Source organism: Thrips palmi, unplaced genomic scaffold (assembly GCF_012932325.1).
Source record: "Thrips palmi isolate BJ-2018 unplaced genomic scaffold, TpBJ-2018v1 HiC_scaffold_3, whole genome shotgun sequence".
Lineage (NCBI taxonomy): Eukaryota > Metazoa > Arthropoda > Insecta > Thysanoptera > Thripidae > Thrips > Thrips palmi.
Window position 1 is genome coordinate 2,946,560 of NW_023144630.1, and position 16,886 is coordinate 2,963,445.

A 16,886-nucleotide genomic window follows, 5' to 3' on the forward strand; every position below is an offset into this window, starting at 1 on the left:
AGCTCAAAACGCGCCCAGAGTTTCGGTCGCCTCCGGTAAATCCCCCGCGGCGAAGAGGGTCGACTCACCGTCCTGTTGCCGAGGTTCTTGACGCGGCACTTGAGGTAGGCCGTCTTGCCCACCAGGGCCGTGACGTTGTTGGAGGCCGTCGTGTCGAAGTACGGCCCCCGGATGGAGTAGGGTGGCTCCTCGTCCAGCTGCTGCTGCTGCTCCCCCGAGGACGCGTGCTGCTGGATGTGCGCCTGCTGCTGCGGCAGTTGCTCCTGGCCATGGCGCTGCTGGGCCTCGAGGTTCACCACGGCGTCCGCCGGCGCGTGGGGGTAGTACGTCTCTTGCGTTCGCCCTGCGGAGCACACCACGCCGAGGCGGTCAGGAACACGTTCAGACAGCAGCTGCCACTGGACAGTATCAAAATAATAGTTAAAAATAATTTTTGGTGAAAAAAAATTTTTTGGGATAAAAAATTATATTTTTGGTGGAAAAACATTGTTAGGTAAAAAAATTTTTTTGGGTGAAAAAAATTTTTTTGGTGAAAAAAATTATTTTGGTGAAAAAAATTATTTTTGGTGAAAAAAATTATTTTTGAAAAAAAGGTAAAAAACAATTAAATAGGAAGTGCCGACCTAAAGTTGTTTAAAAAGACACACGTCATCACTTTTTTCCCTCCACACATTAGCACAGTGCTATCAGCGCGGGAATCAGCGACTGCGAGTGCATGGTGCACGTCCCGCTCCGTCAGCGGCCCTGCCTGGGGCACTGTGGGTGGGGCTGCACTTCAGCACGGCCACCTCGAGGGAGCAGCGGGGCCCGCCAGGCCCAGCCAGCCCACTGAAAAGCGAACACACGAGATTTATATCTGCGACATGTGGGGTTTGCCTCCGCCACCCCGCCCCCTGGGCCCCGCTGATGACACTACACACTGCGCATCGTTTGTGTGTCACGGTAAAAAGAGGGAAGATGCGGGAAAAAAGGGCGAAAGCATTTTTCCTCCGCCGAGTCGTTACCTAGCCGAACGTGTCGAACTGGCTCCGGCACGGCTTGCCGGAGTCTCCCCACTCCCCACGGCGAAGGCCGAGGCTGAGGCCCGGCAATCCAACTTCCTGTCTGCCAGGCCCGAGAGCCACAGTGTCGACGCCCTGGGCCAGGGGACCGGCGCAGGCGGCCGAGACCGAAGTCGCGTTTTGAGCTCCAGAGTCGCTAAACAGGACTCGAACCGAACGTGTGACCCCGCCAATGGACTCCTCGTTCGGAGAGCAACCCGTTGGTGGGGTCACACGTTCGGTTCGAGTCCCATTTAGCGACTCTGCAGCTCAAAACGCGTCCGGGGTCTTCCGTCAAACCCACTGCGCTGCATCACTCGTTAGGGACGGCCCCCTAACCGGCCGGGCACAATTAGGCGCCGGATGCATACAAACGATTCCGATAGGCGGCAGCACTGTTGGGGGGAAAGACGGGGCGCGCCGCTAAATTAACATACACGATAAAGTATTCATGACGGGTAAACAACAAGAGCCACAATTTGAATTGCACAATGCCCCATAACTCGGGGCCCTTCATGTGAAGGCGGTGCCCCCTTCGGGCTTCGCATTTTCATTTGCAGTTTCGCTTGAAATGACACGAAAGCGCGCCACGCCGTGTCCCGGCCACCGAATTACCTCACATAAAAAAAGAAGAAGAAAAGGGGTTAGATGAAGGCTGGCGCCGCAATGATGCCCAATGGCGGGCATTTGCACAACCGTGTTACGGCTACGGCTCATCAACTGGCAGCGAGTACAGTCTGTTCAAAAAGCCCGTTTCCAGGCGCACAGCGGGCCAGAAGACCGGTGGAGGCGGTCCAAATACCGCACGGGATTTATTTTGACCGCCTCCCTTGGTTTTCTGCCCCGCTGTGCGGCGACCCGGCTCGTCCCTGCTCGTCCCCTCGCACTCCACAATGGATTATTCAAGCTAGCGGTCGTGCCGCGCCTCTGCGGCCGCTGATCGGTTTGGGTCGCGCCCAACGATTAGAAATTTGCCGGTGCTGCCGAGCCGGCCGCAGCACAGTGGGCCAGAAGACCGGTGGAGCCGGCCAAAACTCCAGACGCGTTTCGAGCTCCAGAGTCGCTAAAATGGCACTCGAACCGAACGTGTGACCCCACCAATGGATTGCTCTCCGGACGAGGAATCCATCATTGGTGGGGTCACACGCTTCGTTCGAGGCCTGTTTAGCGACTCTGGAGCTCAAAACGCGTCTGGAGTTTTGGCCGCCTGCACCGGTCTTCTGGCCCACTGTGCGCGGCCAGCCGCAGCCAGCCGCCTGCGAAGCGGCCGATAGGCAACACGCTGCGCGCGGCAGTGGAGCGGGCCTGCCTACCCCCGCCACAGCAGGGGCTCCCCGCCAAAACAAAGTCCGCATTGTTTCACTGTCGACTGACGTATTAGTCAGCCGGCTATTTTTAGAAGTGTTTCTGGTTTTGCCTGTTTCTCTTTTTTTCCTTTTTTTGTCGTGTACTGTGCGACGCGGTGGCCTGGCGATGGCGCCGCCACAACAGTGAATGGGTCGGCGCGCAATGGGATGCACAAGGCCTGGGATTAACGCGACCAGTTGTTTCGTTGTGTGTGTGTGTATGTGTATGTCCACCTCTGTTGTCTTGGTGGAAAATCAACTTGGCAATCGGGTCAGTGCTTGCTTCAGGCTTCGAGTGAACATGCCCAGTGTGAGGGCACTGCAATGTCAACTCGCGCCCGGTTTGGTCCCCTTATTTAGCGACGACTCTGGAGCTCAAAACGCGTCTGGAGTTAACGCCACCAGCTCCGATCTTCTGGCAAATCCACTGTGCGGCGGCCACCTTGACTACCACACTGGACTTGATTGTCTGCATCAAAGGCCCCCTTTTTTGCCCTTAGTTACCCTATAACCGAGTTGCCACAGGCCCGGCCGCCCAGCCGCTCTTCCAGACGATTGGGTATTGAGCTTCCTGTTGGGATTTCAGGAGGACTGGCGCCTCACGCCCACGGCCGCCCAAAAAGGCACACAAAAAGAAAAACTTAACTGCTTGTCTAAAAATGTGAATTTTTTTTTTTAAAAAAAGTGCCATATCTTTTATACGAAGTGTCACCTGCGGTCCACGACCTCAACCACGCGTGTGCTGATTCCTCTTTTTCTCTGCCCCTCTCCGTCTTTCTCGCCCTCTCCCTCCCTCTCTGCAGTTATGCAAATAAAAGCGCGTTTAAGTGTATGCAAATCGCTAAGGAGAGATATTTCAATGCCGTGATGGGGTCTTTTGACGCGCGCCGAGGCCTCGAGCGACGCGGCTCCTTCTCGGTGACGTCGATCCGACTCAAAAACAAACAAAAAAAAACAAGAAAAGTTTTTTTCTTTATTTCTTATATTTTTTTTCTCAATGCGTGCGCGACTGTGAAGCCGAAACAAGAGCAACAAACAGTTCGGCGATGGCTTTGACGCCGGCTGGGATAGTTGCGCTCCTTTTTCAGGCGGAGTATAATAATTTGCTCCCGCTGTGATGGATTCCAGGCCTTCTCTCTCTCTCTCTCTCTCTCTCTCTCTCTCTCTCTCTCTCTCTCTCTCTCTCTCGCAGGGCCGCAAATTATTTCATTAGTCGAAGATGGAGTGGAAAACAAGAATCCCCGGAGAGGCGGCAACTTTTTGGCTGCGAAAGTAAGAAAGAGCTTCACAGGCCGTCTCTGCTTCATCACGGGGGATACCCTCTCCACCTTAAATCGCAAAGCAACATTGTTGTTGTTGTTGTTTTGCAGTGTAGGACACGCTTTAGGCGGGCATTACGCCCAGACGTCGCCTTCACGCTTCAGCGGCCGGCTTTTGTACTAGCGTCCGCATTAAGTTCTCTCATTGCTTTTCATATTTGCTCCTTTTTTTCCGCCTTCTTTGTTATTCCCGTCTCCGTCTGTGCGTCGCCCGCCACAGACGTGTCACGCCGCGAAACACACTGCTAAGGAAAGCCCGGGGAAAGGGAAGAGAAAAACGAGAGCGTTTCCCGGGAAGGGAGGAAAGCCGACTGGTGCAGATTAATGCATAAATCGAACCGCTGACGTGGCCTTGAAACGGCTCCCTCCTCGGCGATGCGCTCGCTCTGTCTCTCTCGCACCCCTGCGGGGCCTTGGCGGGGTCCGCGGGCAGGCCCACGAGTGCGACAGAGACAGATAGCGACGCCTGCGGGCACGCGGTCCTTTTAATATCCAGTCAACACGCCGAGGCTGGCGAGGCTGCGGAGGCAAGCAGCAGAAAATAAAGAGACTTTTATCTGCCCGTTTTATTCGGTATAATAATCTGGGAAATAAAAAAGGCGCTCGTCCTTGAGATGCGGTGGCGCTCTCTGATTGGTCAGTGTTATCACATGCGCGTTAGCGGCGGGATTAAACTTTCATCTTCGTCAATCTCGCCTTGAAAGTGAATTAGGCATCGGCGGAGGCGGCTATAATTCTGGACGCGGTTTGAGCTCCAGAGTCGCTAAATGGGACTCGAACCGAACGTGTGACCCCACCAATGGATTGCTCTCCGAACGAGGAATCCATTGGTGGGGTCCCACGTTCGGTTCGAGTCCCATTTAGCGACTCTGGAGCTCAAAACGCGTCTCGAGTTCCGGCCGCCTCCACCGGTCTTCTGGCCCACTGCGGACCGTCTCGGAGTGATGGCATCCCGTTAGGACGCAATTTCTGCAGAGACTGGCCGAAAGCAGTGGCCGCTGTAAACAAACAAGGCTGCAAATGGTCGTCATTTTTAACAGTGGCGGACGCTGCGTGAGCGCGCCGAACTCGCTGCTGTAATTCCAAAGCCCGAAGTTTGCGAAAACGAGGATCTGTCGGCGGCCGCCTTGAAATAATCAGCGCCTCCGAGAAGTGCTGTGTCCACGGCACGCGTAGCATCGCCCCGCGGGTATTTAGGTGGAGCAATCTCGGCGCGAACTTGGCCCGCACATCAGGGTTCAGCGCCCCTGGCGACGGTGAAGCGAGTCGCTAAACAGACTCGAAACGAACGTGTGACCCCACCAATGGATTGCTCTCCGAACGAGGAATCCATTGGTGGGGTCACACGTTCGGTTCGAGTCCCATTTAGCGACTCTGGAGCTCAAAACGCGTTTTCGCCGCCTCCGCCGGTCTTCTGGCCCACTGTGGGTCGTCGCGGCGTTGGTGCTTGACAGTGCGCTTCGCAGGCCGGTCGTTCACTCCGCGAGCCGAGCGCTAGTGGGCTCCAAGGGACCACTTGCACCGCCTTGCAGCGAGTACCTGCCAACACGTTCCCTCAGAGTCGCGGCATTTTCCGCTGCCCGAGTGCTGCGAGAGACACCGCGTCGGCTTGCCTGTCACTTTGGGACGTCCCCTCAAAATCCAATTTTCGGAACGGCAGGCGTTTGTGAATCAAAATCGACGCACCGCAGGCGGGATGGCCACAGCACTGCGGCGTGAAAGCAATTTACCTGTTTCTGCCATTTTAATCAGAAAGAAAACTTTGGCCGGCGCGTAAAAGAGGGTGTGTGTGCAGTGCCACACTGTAAAGCAAACACCGCACTATAACGCCCCATTTGGCTTCGCCACTCACCATTACCACCTCACCCCCCCCCCACCACCCGCTAGCCGGCATGATTTGTGGCGTTGCCGAAGGCACACTGTACTATCCTTCATTAATGCGAGCTAATCACCAGTCATCAAAAGATCCACCCTATTTTATGTCTTTTTTTTCTCGTCCATCTGAACGTGGTATCAATATCAACTGACTGCCATGCGGCAGACCTGGCAACACCCCCCGCCCCTCTCACTCCCCTCCCCCTCTCTCTCTGTGCCTGGCAGCGTGTCACCGGAAACCACTCTGGCAGCCCGGATACGGCGTGCTGACCTTTTGGATCAATGCACTTCCCTCCAGAGACGCACAGTAGCTGCAGTGCCCCTCCTCTCTCTCTCTCTCTCTCTCTCTCTCTCTCTCTCTCTCTCTCTCTCTCTCTCTCTCTCTCTCCTGTTACCGATGCCGGTAGGACCGAGTCAACACGGCGCGTAAATTCGAGGCTGAAATTATGAAGGCATTACGGCCATCATTGCAGAGATATATTGAAAAACTTTGTCGGGCGTCGCATTTCTGGGCCAGCATGCGCGGGGATGGGCAGCCGCTGGGGCAGCCACTGGGAAAACAAGAAAAAATATTTGGGGGGCGAACGGAAGGGAGAGTTTGGCGTGCTTGTCTCCAACCCTACTCAACATCTTCCTCCCCGGCACGGCGGGCACGGCGAGGGCAGGCCTTTCCTTTCACGCCTACCTGCCTTACCTGCCCATTAATCCCCCCTCCAAGCTCCTTACCCCTCCGTCCAAAGTCCCTGCAGACTGCTAGTTCGTCACGGCCCGAACACTTCCCGGCACGACACCCGAGGGCTGCGACAGAGGTTAGCCCCTCCCAGCTTAGCCCCCCCTCCCCACTTCTTTCCTGTTTGGCAGTGTCCCCAAGACGGATCGCACCGACTGCTTGCAGGGCTTGCAGGCAGCGCTTGCAGGAGGCGAGGATCAAATTCACGCCGGCGGACTCATCAAAAAGGGGCGTCGGCGGCGCGCGCCCCGCGGGGAGTCGAACCCGTGACACAATTAGCACCTTCAAAGGCCGTGGCCCCAAATCTCGGCCACATCCACGGCGGTTGCGATACGGGACTGGCTGGCCGGGGGGCTTGCCGCCGTGGACTGAGTGCTCGTGGCTCTGTGGCTTTGAGGCTGCTGACAGCCACTAATGAGACTTGCCGGGCATAGCCGGGCAAGGCCCCTTGCGGAGCTCAAGCGCGACAGTGACTGAAGATGGGGAGCCATTCCAACATAATCAGGCCACCTGCACAGCCAGCGCGGCAAAGGCCGGGAAAATCTGGGGCACATTGCGGAATAAGATGCGACCGGGAATGCGCACAGTGGTCCAGAAGACCGGTGGAGGCGGCCAAAACTCTCAGCGCTTGAGCTCCAGGCTAAGGGGATTAACAATGTGTGCCCCACCAATGGACCCGTTCGGAGAGGAACCTTGGTGGGTCACACGTTCGGTGGCCCTTTAGCGATCGGAGTCAAAACCGTTGAGTTTCGCGCTGACCGGTCTTCTGGCAAAGCCACTGTGATGCGTCCCACTGTGCGCGTTTTCGTCCCCCAAGCTTCTTTTTTGTTTGGGGCACGGCGCGGCACTACACTGCGAGGGACGCCCGGCAAACAGTTCTTGTTATTGCCGGGCCGTGCCATGTCCGATCCAATGAGCAGCCTTCTATTTTTACCGATGCAGCAAAAGCATGAAAACGACAGAAACACAAACTAACAAAAAGCAGGGGTCGCCGCCAACACAGGACCACATTTGAATGTGATGTCTCTAAAAGATAATGAAAGCGAATGAACCCAGGAAAAATATGTGTAGCCATTTCGTAACAAGTATTAAAAAATTCACATTTCCAAAGGTTTTTCCACTCTGTCTCTTTGAAAAAAAATTAAATCTGCCAATGACTTTCCGATTGCTTCAGCAAACCTACCGATTCTTAGACTACGTGTCAACCTACCGAACGCACGCACACTGTGTATAGGACGGCTCCAGCGAGCCGCCAGCGAGGACTAAGTCGCGGGTTCAAATACCCGCACCCGTTTTATTCTCGTTTACAGCGCTGGGCTCGCGTTGCTGCGCTGAATTCCACTCATTAATGTTTTGAGGGCGTGGCGGGGCGTGGCGGGGCGTGGCGGGCGCGGCGCGCCGGGCCGTGGCGATGCGCTCCAGTCACCATAACCCTCGCCCGGCTTTATGCGCAGAGCAACAACCCTGCGAGGCGGCGCGTAGTTTGAGCGTGGCGTGGCGGGGCGTGGTTGTGGTGGAGCGCCGGGGCGCCTCGGGGTGGCGTGGCGGAACGGAGCCTGAGCGTGGCGCTGGGCGATCAGGGAGATGGCCGAACGTTGCGGCAGCGGAGCGTGGCTGGCGCACGGTGGGCCAGAAGACCGGTCAAAATTCTAGACGCGTTTTGAGCTCCAGAGTCGCTGAATGAGTCTCGAACAGAACGTGTGACCCCACCAATGGACTGCTCTCTGAACGAGGAATCCATTGGTGGGGTCACACGTTCGGTTCGAGTCCTGTTTAGCGACTCTGGAGCTCAAAACGCGTCTTGAGTTTTGTCCGCCTGCGCCGGTCGTCTGGCCCACTGTTGGTGCGTCGTGGTGTGGGGCAGCCGCCGAAATACCGAGCTTGGCTCCCGAGATGAGCTAGTGACGAATCGTCTTTGTCAGCGAGGGCGCGCGGAGCGGGGCGGGGCGGAGCGGCGCGAAGCGTCGACCCGGAAGAGTGGAACGACTTCAAAAAAATTGGCCCCGGGGCAAGCCGGAAAAAAGACCCAGAAAACAACGCCTGTTTCACTTTGTGTTTGTTTGTTTCGCACTGAAAACGATTTCCGCGGACTTCGGTGCTGAATCGCGAGATTCGCTTGCTAAATTTGTGTTTCAAATCGATGCGATTTTTCGGCGCCTCGCGGATGGATCCTTCGCCAGATCGTTTTCGGACGGATTGCCAAAATAAGGGTGCTGCCTCCCGACGTCTTCAGACCCGGGCGACCCGGGGGAAGCCAACTCCGGCAAAGCGCTTGATCGTCAGAAAAAAACACAAGAAGACCGACAGGGAAGGGAAAGGGACAGCCAATCAGGAGAATGAAAGAGAAAGTGCAGAGGCGGGGGAAGGGCGGTGCCGGGCGGTGCGAGCGAAGGTGCGGTGAGCTTGAGCTGGAATATGGGATAGGGATAGGGTTGCCGACTCGGATTTATGGTCGCCTCCGCCATCAGACCCGGGCAGCCCGGAGCCGAGAATGCCGGATGGACCCCCTACACAGGTTCACGTACCTCTGGGCACCCTGCGGGTGTTGGTAACCACCTTCCCGGCGCTCTTCAAAGAGCTCCCAGCTCCCCGGGAGGCTTTCAAAGCGCCCGGCAGGACACGGCCACGTCGCTTCCCTGGGGCACTCTCACGTACTGAACCATGACTGGAACGATTCGACAACTGCGCCGCGGCAGCCAGAAGACCGGTGGAGGCGAACAAAACTCGAAACGCGTTTTGAGCTCCAGAGTCGCTGAACAGGACGCCAACCGGACGTGTGACCCCACCAATGGATTCCTCGTTCGGAGAGCAATCCATTGGTATCGTCACACGTCCGGTTCGAGGCCCATTTAGCGAGGGAACTCAAAACGCGTCTAGAACTTTGACCACCTCCATCGGTCTTTGGCAGTGTAAGTCAGGTGCCGGTACGTGCGAGATAGCCGCAAACAGGCCTTCAGCTTGAGGCGAGCCACCCGGCCAGCCAGCCAGCCCCCCGCCGGGCATGGGCATGGTCGGGGTGCTTAGGTGTGTTTGTGTAGCTGCCGAGCCAACAGTGCACCGAGAAGCACGTGATCCACCGCAGCGCTGCAAGGAATGCTCAGATTCATCACGAAGGGACTGACAGCAACGCAAATATTTTGCCTCATGTTTGTATCAAGCAAGAGTGGAAATTTCGATCAGTTTTTTTTTCTGAAACTCTTTGAAAGATTCTAGGGTAGACAGCGCGGGAGCAGCCTGATGTTACGTCAAGGACGCGACGTGTGAGGTCCAATTTGGGGAGCGGAGCCAGTCCCACATATGACGGCCAAAGTTTACTCTCCCCATTTCATCGGCCAGCTGCTGGGCCTAATTTACGGACGGGCCCGTGGGAGGGACCCACAGTGGCCCAGAAGGCCGGTGGAGTGGTCAGAATCCAGGACGCGTTTTGAGCTCCAGAGTCACTAAATGGGGCTCGAACCGAGCGTGTGACCCCACCAATGGATTGCTCTCCGAACGAGGAATCCATTGGTGGGGTCACACGTTCGGTTCAAGTCCTGTTTAGCAACTCTGGAGCTCAAAACGCGTCTAGAGTTTTGGCCGGCTGCGTCGGTCCTCTGTGTGACCCTTGGCCGACCTTGGGGCCCCGGGGGGCGCAGATGCAGGGCTCGTGCCCGTCTCGGGCCCACCGGCGGGGGTAGCCCGGCCTGGCCCGGCCCGGCAGAGCCTGCCCCACCGGCCAGAGTTGCCCACAATTACGCTAAAAGGAGTTTCACCGCACAGCTGTGCTGTCGCGTTGCCGCGTCCGCCGCGTCGCACCAGATTCCCCCCCTCCCCCTCCCCCTCCCGGCTTCTCTTTCGACACCCCATCTCCTCGGCCTTAGTTTCGCACCCGGCCGCCGGAGTGCGCTAGTGAAATCCCTTCCGAGACAAATTCGCGCTTTTACGCCGAGTGTTTGGAGGGCCGGCAGCCCGGCCATCTCGCCCGCCCCGCCCCACCTGTCGCAGCAGGGGCGGGGCCGGGCGGGGCGGGGCGGGGCGGACCCCCTTCGCGCTCTCAAGAACATTTGCACTCCACTAACATGAGCGGCCGCACTTTGTCACCGACAAGTGTTATAGAAGAGACGCTTATTTCGTCTTGGAGGGACAGGCGGGAGAGACAGAAAGTTTCGGAACGGAAGAAAGGGACGGGAAGGAGAGAGAGGAGAAGTTAGGGAAGGGATCCCCGGCCGGCGAGGCGGCCCGAATGCGTCTGCACCAACACTGGTGGATTTTTTCAAAAATTGCTGGAGCACATTGGGCCAGAAGACCGGTGGAGGCGGTCAAAACTCTGGACGCGCTTTGGGCTCCAGAGTCGCTAAGCAGGACTCGAACCGAACGTGTGACCCCACCAATGGATTCCTCGTTTGGAGAGCAATCCATTGGTGGGGTCACACGTTCGGTTCGAGTCCCATTTAGCGACTCTGGAGCTCAAAACGCGTCTAGAGTTTTGGCCGCCTCCACCGGTCTTCTGGCCCACTGTGAGGCGTCATGACGTGTCCCCGTTGGCCGGGACTAGACGCGGGCCGTCAGATCCGGCCGCACCACCGCCCCTGCCCCGGAGGAACCCTTAAGACCGGCAGGCAGGCAGGCAGACAGACAGGCCCTGCAAGGTGGGGAAGGGTCCCCCAGGAGCGCGCTGGCCTGGCCCTGGCCGTGCCTGGCCGTGCCTGCCAGCGAGGAATCCCACGCAAATAAGTCCGACTCGGGGGACTACAAGCCAGGCAGGAAATTGAAACCCCCGTCGATGGCGGCTGACGGCGTCCCCCCTCGAAAAAAAAATTGAGAAATAAGCAACTGACTCGGTTCGGTCCCCCTCGGCCGAAGAGGCCCCAACTTTAATTGATTAAGCTTTCGGTGCGAGGCTTTCCGGGGCTCAGGCGAGTCATTGCTTCAGTTAATATCCCAGCGTGTGGACGCCAGCACGGCCAGCACTGCCAGCGAGACTGGCTGGAGGCCAGGGAGGGCCGGGCTGAGGGTGCGGCGCCCAAGGGTGGGAGAGGGAAGACCTGATTAACCAATTATCAGAGCCGGGCCGGGCCGGGCCGGTGCGGAACTGATATTGGGCTGTATTTACGGGCTGCCCGACGACGCCCGGCACATTCATTACGCTGGTGTCGTCTCTCTCGCTCTCTCTCACGGCGCGTCCCGCGGCGTGCGAGAGAGACAGAGCCAAGAATCGCAGCGCCACTTGGCCGGGTTGAATGGGCCGCGCGGGGAACGCGTGACGGGACGTCCCTCGCGACGACCACAACCTCCCTTGCCCCCCCAAAAATAAGACAAAAAACAAAAAAAAACCTGTTGTTTTTCTTTAAATCAACAGCAGACGTGAATTTCACTTACTGCACACTTTGTTTTTAGGTCGGTGGCCACGAATATGAGATTTCTAGCGCCAGATCCGTGAGCAAAGACCGCCTTTACAAATGGGCCCAGCAGTACTGTCATCGAGCGAACCAACTCGGGTCAATTTGCGTTACTAGGGATTGTGGAAAACGGGGGGCAGTGACCGAGATCAGCCCGTGGCCGCCCTGGCGTTGACGAGGAGTCACAGCCAATGCCACTCCACTGCGACACAGCAGCGGACTCGGAATCCAAATACTGGGCCTCGTCTCAAAGTCAGAGTGGTTCTGTGTGTGTGTGTGTGTGTGTGTGTGTGTGTGTGTGTGTGTGTGTGTGTGTGTGTGTGTGTGCAGGCGTGGCCCCAGCTGGGGCTTCTGGGCAGCCCGCGAGGGGCGACCTACCTGCATTGTCCCGGCATTGCCCCTGTTTGGGGACCTCGGCCTATTGTGGGGCCTTGCGCCCCTGGCTCCCTTCGGGCCCCCTCTGGGGGTGGCGTGGGCACACTGCCTTGTGGTGGGACCAGCGGCCAGTGACGCCCAGGCAGACGGGCGGGCGGACCATTGCCGCAAATATATCGTCACCCCATTTTAAGCATTGTACAGAATGCACGACTGCGGACGGGCAAACCTACCTTTTTTTATCCACCCCTAAAGCACACACACACAAAAAAAAAAGAGTAACAACCATCATAATTTGCATTCATGGTCAGTTCAAGTTTCCTTGCATTTTATTTTTTGCATCTTTCGTTGAGTGTCATTCTTATCGCAGAGGGTAAAGAGTTGGGCAGGGGACCCTTCAAGGATTGACCTCTGCTGCGAGCTGGTCACCGAACAGCTGGACAGAGAGCGTGAGAAGGTCACGGGTAGCGCTCTCTCTCTCTCACTTGGAGTCCTTTTCATCACACACACACACACACAGCGAAAGTCCTCTGCGTCCTTATCCTGCTGAAAAGTCACGTTGTTGCCCTCGGAGCGTCGCACTCCAACGGCTGCAATGCCGCCGAAAAAAAAGGACGGATAACTCTGATTAATTTATTTAACGCGCGTGCGAAACGGCGTAATCAACCGCACCCTCACGCATTTTTCTGGACCTAAAACTGGCGACGGCGGCGGTGGTGGGCGGACGCGGCCTTGGGTTCAAACACTCGTTTTCCTCCCGCTTTTTTCGCCGCGCCACTGACAAGGACAAACGACGTGCACGGGACACGGTTGCGCCCCTCCGGACACGGAGCTACGGGCAGGCCGGCCGGGCACGAACCTCCACCTTTACCGCGACACGGAAAAATTTCGACTGCGCCTGCCGGGCCAGTGCCGGGACGGGACGGGACGGGCGGTAGGCAGACGCATTCCATGGTCAGCATCTGAGCTACGGCTTCTGGAAAACTAAAGGTATCACGCTTGAGCAACGTTACGCTGAGACTTCGCGAAACAAGCTAGGCAAAACCCCCGGCATTAATGGGGAAATCTGGACATGACAAGACGCTGATTTCAGCAAACTGATTCGCTGAAACAGGGGATCTAGCAGTTTACCAGTGTTCCATTCCCGCGCGCTGCTACCCGGACGATCCGGCGGCCGAACCGTCGGGCAGCGCAGGCTCCAGGCCGCCTCCAGGCACGGCTCCAGGCCGCCTCCAGGCACGGCTCCAGGCCGCCTCCAGGCACGGCTCCAGGCCGCCTCCAGGCACGGCTCCAGGCACGCGCCCGGCGTGATAGACAGTGTAAAAATGCGGCGCGCTGGATAGAGCGATGGAGCGGCCGCTCAGTGGGCCGAAGTCCGGCGCGGCGGCCAAAACTCGAGACGCGTTTTGAGCTCCAGAGTCGCTAAATGGCGCTCGAATCGAACGTGTGACCCCACCAATGGATTGCTCTCCGAACGAGGAATCCATTGGTGGGGTCACACGTCCAATTCGAGAACTATTTAGCGACTCTGGAGCTCAAAACGCGTCTTTTGGCCGCCACCGCCGGCCTTCTGGGGTGCGCCAGTCCCACACCGATTGCCGATGCCAGTCGTATTAAGCCCGGATGCAGTCCCCTCTTGACCCAGATCCGGGACGCCGTTCCGTGGGATTAAAGCATCTCACTCGAAAACAATCGGGACCAACTCGTGGCCGAGGTCCCGGACAAGCTGGTCGGGAACGAATTTGGGGTTTAGTTTCGGGGCGGGGAAGGGGGACGTCGCTACGGATGTTGTGTCAAACAAGAGACCGCCTTCGGTGGTGGTCTAGCGAGAATTCTTTAATCCGAAACTCAACGCTGTCTTAAGATTTTACCAACACTGCAGCAGTTTCTAATTTCCAATTAACCTTTAAAAAAAAAAACGGTGAGGCATCACTAGTTTTCTCGACGGTGTGGTCCAGTTTCGCGTTACACGTTATCACAGAAATCCAGGGAAGTTAGAGGCAGCAAGCGAGAGGCGTTCTCTTCTTTCATCTCGCTCTCTTCTTCCTGAAAGGCGCCCGGCCTCTCCACGCGCAACAAGAAAATCCGATCCAAGTATCTCTTAATTAAGATTGCCCAGCCAATCAGCGAAGTGCGTGTCACAGCCCAGTTCACTCGCCGATAATTTGGCAAAAAGTAAACACGGCGTGTGTACGATGAAATAACAAGCACTGAGAGCACATTTTCAGCATCCGCTTTTAGTGTGGGGGAGGGAACAATGTGTGTGTGTGTGTGTGTGAGAGAGAGAGAGAGAGAGAGAGAGAGAGAGAGAGAGAGAGAGAGAGAGAGAGAGAGAGAGTTCATGAGTGTATTGTTTTTCTCCCAATGGTGATAGCGCCAATTGCCACAATCCCTGCATAGCTCCACGATCGCCGTTTGGCGTCTCTCTCTCTCTCTCTCTCTCTCTCTCTCTCTCTCTCTCTCTCTCGAAGACGAGCGAGACGAAGCCAAGGCCCTAATGAAAGACGGACTCCGGTAGGGGTTTCGGGGGTTTCGTCGGTTCAGGGGTCGCTAGACTTTGGGCCCATTGTGTGTGGCGACCAATTTGGCGACCGGAAATTCAGCGTCCGGACGCATACATCCGGTCACGATGCGTGACAAGGCGCCGGAAATAGGTGGGGATTCGCTGCACACACACACACACACAGCGAGGAAAATCGATCCACTGCCGTATCAATGCCGCCGTGTCCGACGAAACTAGAATGCCTGGAAGTCAACCAGACCGAAGCCAGTCTCAAGCGCGCCGAGCGACAGAGGACGGCTTGTGCGAGGGTCGGCGCACAGTGGGCTAGAAAACCGGTGGAGGTTGCCGCAATTTTAGAGCTTGACCGCTAAACGGGACTCGAACCGAACGTGTGACCCCACCAATGGATTCCTCGTCCGGAGAGGAATCCATTGGTGGGGTCACACGCCCGATTCGAGTCCCATTTAGCGACCCAGGAGCTTAAAACGCGTCTAGTGTTTTGGCCGCCTCCACCGGTCTTCTGGCCCACTGTGCGGCAGTTCCCAACATGCCCTACATGACCTCGGGGCACCACGGCCTCCTCGGCTCAGGCAGCCCACCTACCGCCACGTCGTCGTCTTACACAGGCCTGCGCTAGCCTGGGCTGGCCTGGGCGGGCCTAGCCTCGCCTCGGCCACCTACTGCCCGGGGCCTGGAGTAGCGCGCTGCGTAAACTTCGCCAGTATCGTACCTCTTTCCGGGCCGCCCCGAGCACACGCACACACATTCTCTCTCTCTCTCCCTCTCTCTCTCTCTCTCTCTCTCTCTCTCTCTCTCTCTCTCCACGCACACTCTCCCTCTAACGACGGAGAAAATGAACAGTGGCGCTCAGCCCACTCCCGCACCGTTAACAACATATCTGAAACGCACGACATGTGAAACTGAAACTTGTCAAATATTAAACGCGACAGTGAAATCCAACAGGACGTGGGTCTGACAAGTGCGCGGCGTTTGTTTTGAGGTCCAGCTCCAAGGGGGAGGAACTTCCATTTTAAATATCCGCCGTGCCGCGCGCCGGGCTGATCTCAGTTCCAAAAGAGATTAAAAAACAAAAGTATAAAAGGAAGCTGTGCCGTTTTCGCCCCACGGCAAGGCCAAGGCCGCCGACCTGTTGCCAATGCCGGCCAACTCCACTGGAATCTAATCCCCGCAGCAAAGAGCGTGCAAAGAGTTGGGGAGAGTCTGTTTGCACCGTCAGAGCCGCGAAGCGAGGAGTCACTGCCCGAACAGTTTAAACCCAGGGTCAAGGAAAAATAATGTTCTCCCGAAACTAAAGAGTCCTAGCACGTTTCGCCCGAAATCGGGCTACATCTCATACAAAACCGTCTACCAGCAGAACTCGCTGACTTTCTCAACCCAAACTGCTGTTAGAGTGTACCCACAAAACCGAAAGCCTCGCTCTCGTGTACATTCTTGTCCCGAATTTTGAGTTGGCTGAACTTGAAGGCTACTCCGGCTCGATCCGGTTGGGCCAGCTTGTTACGGCAAGGACGGGCAAACCATCACGTTCACTGAACCTCCGCAGGACGGCCTGCCTGCCTGTCCGTCTGTCTGTCTGTCTGTCTGACTGTCTGACTGTCTGTCTGCCTGCCTGTCTGACTGCCTGCCTGCCTGACTGCCTGCCGGCCTCCACGGCCGCACAACGTTTGCTCTCTTCGCTTGGCTGGCGTCCAGAGATGCGGGTAGCGTAGCTGCCCAAGGCGACCTGCAGTGGCCAACTGTCATTTACCCGAAACAGCCAGCAAACAAAAAGTGACTTAAAAGAAAAGAAGAAAGGGACGTAGAGCCGACAAAAGCAGCACGGAATCCATTGAAACGCCGTGGCTTAATTAGGGGTATTACTGGTTTCGCTAAGCCTCTGAATTCTTTATCTCTTTTGGCAAAGTTGACCTCTGTCGGCGGGTTCATCCGCCAGCCCGGGCTACTTTCTGCCGGCTGATTGAGTGACAGCCCCTCTGCCGGAAGTTGCACACAGAGCACCATGTGAAGCATTAATGACTCGGCGTCCATTAGCTCCCCACCTGATCCACCTTTTCCAGCCTCATCCATTAATACCAATCCCGCGTCGGTGCACTCTCCAAGACCACGCCTGCAGCCACCGAGCACAGTGGGCCAGAAGACCGGTGGAGGCGGCAAAATTCTAGACGCGTTTTGAGCTCCAGAGTCGCTAAATAGGACTCAAATCCATCGGTGTGTCCCCACCGATGGATAAGTCTCCGAAAGAGGAATCCATTGGTGGGGTCACACGTTCGATTCAAACGACTCTGGAGCTCAAACCGCT

The 16,886-nt window shown here is 56.8% G+C and overlaps 1 protein-coding gene across 1 annotated transcript in view; it reads right to left on the reverse strand.

The window, feature by feature from the left end:
• The window catches only part of LOC117648097 (lachesin-like), a 101,822-nt gene that overhangs the window by 62,555 nt on the left and 22,381 nt on the right, over window positions 1–16,886 (reverse strand). Inside the window, exon 3 of the mRNA XM_034390308.1 lies at window positions 69–343. Within this exon, the coding sequence (XP_034246199.1) occupies window positions 69–343 (275 nt within the window). The remainder of the gene's footprint in view (window positions 1–68; window positions 344–16,886) is intronic.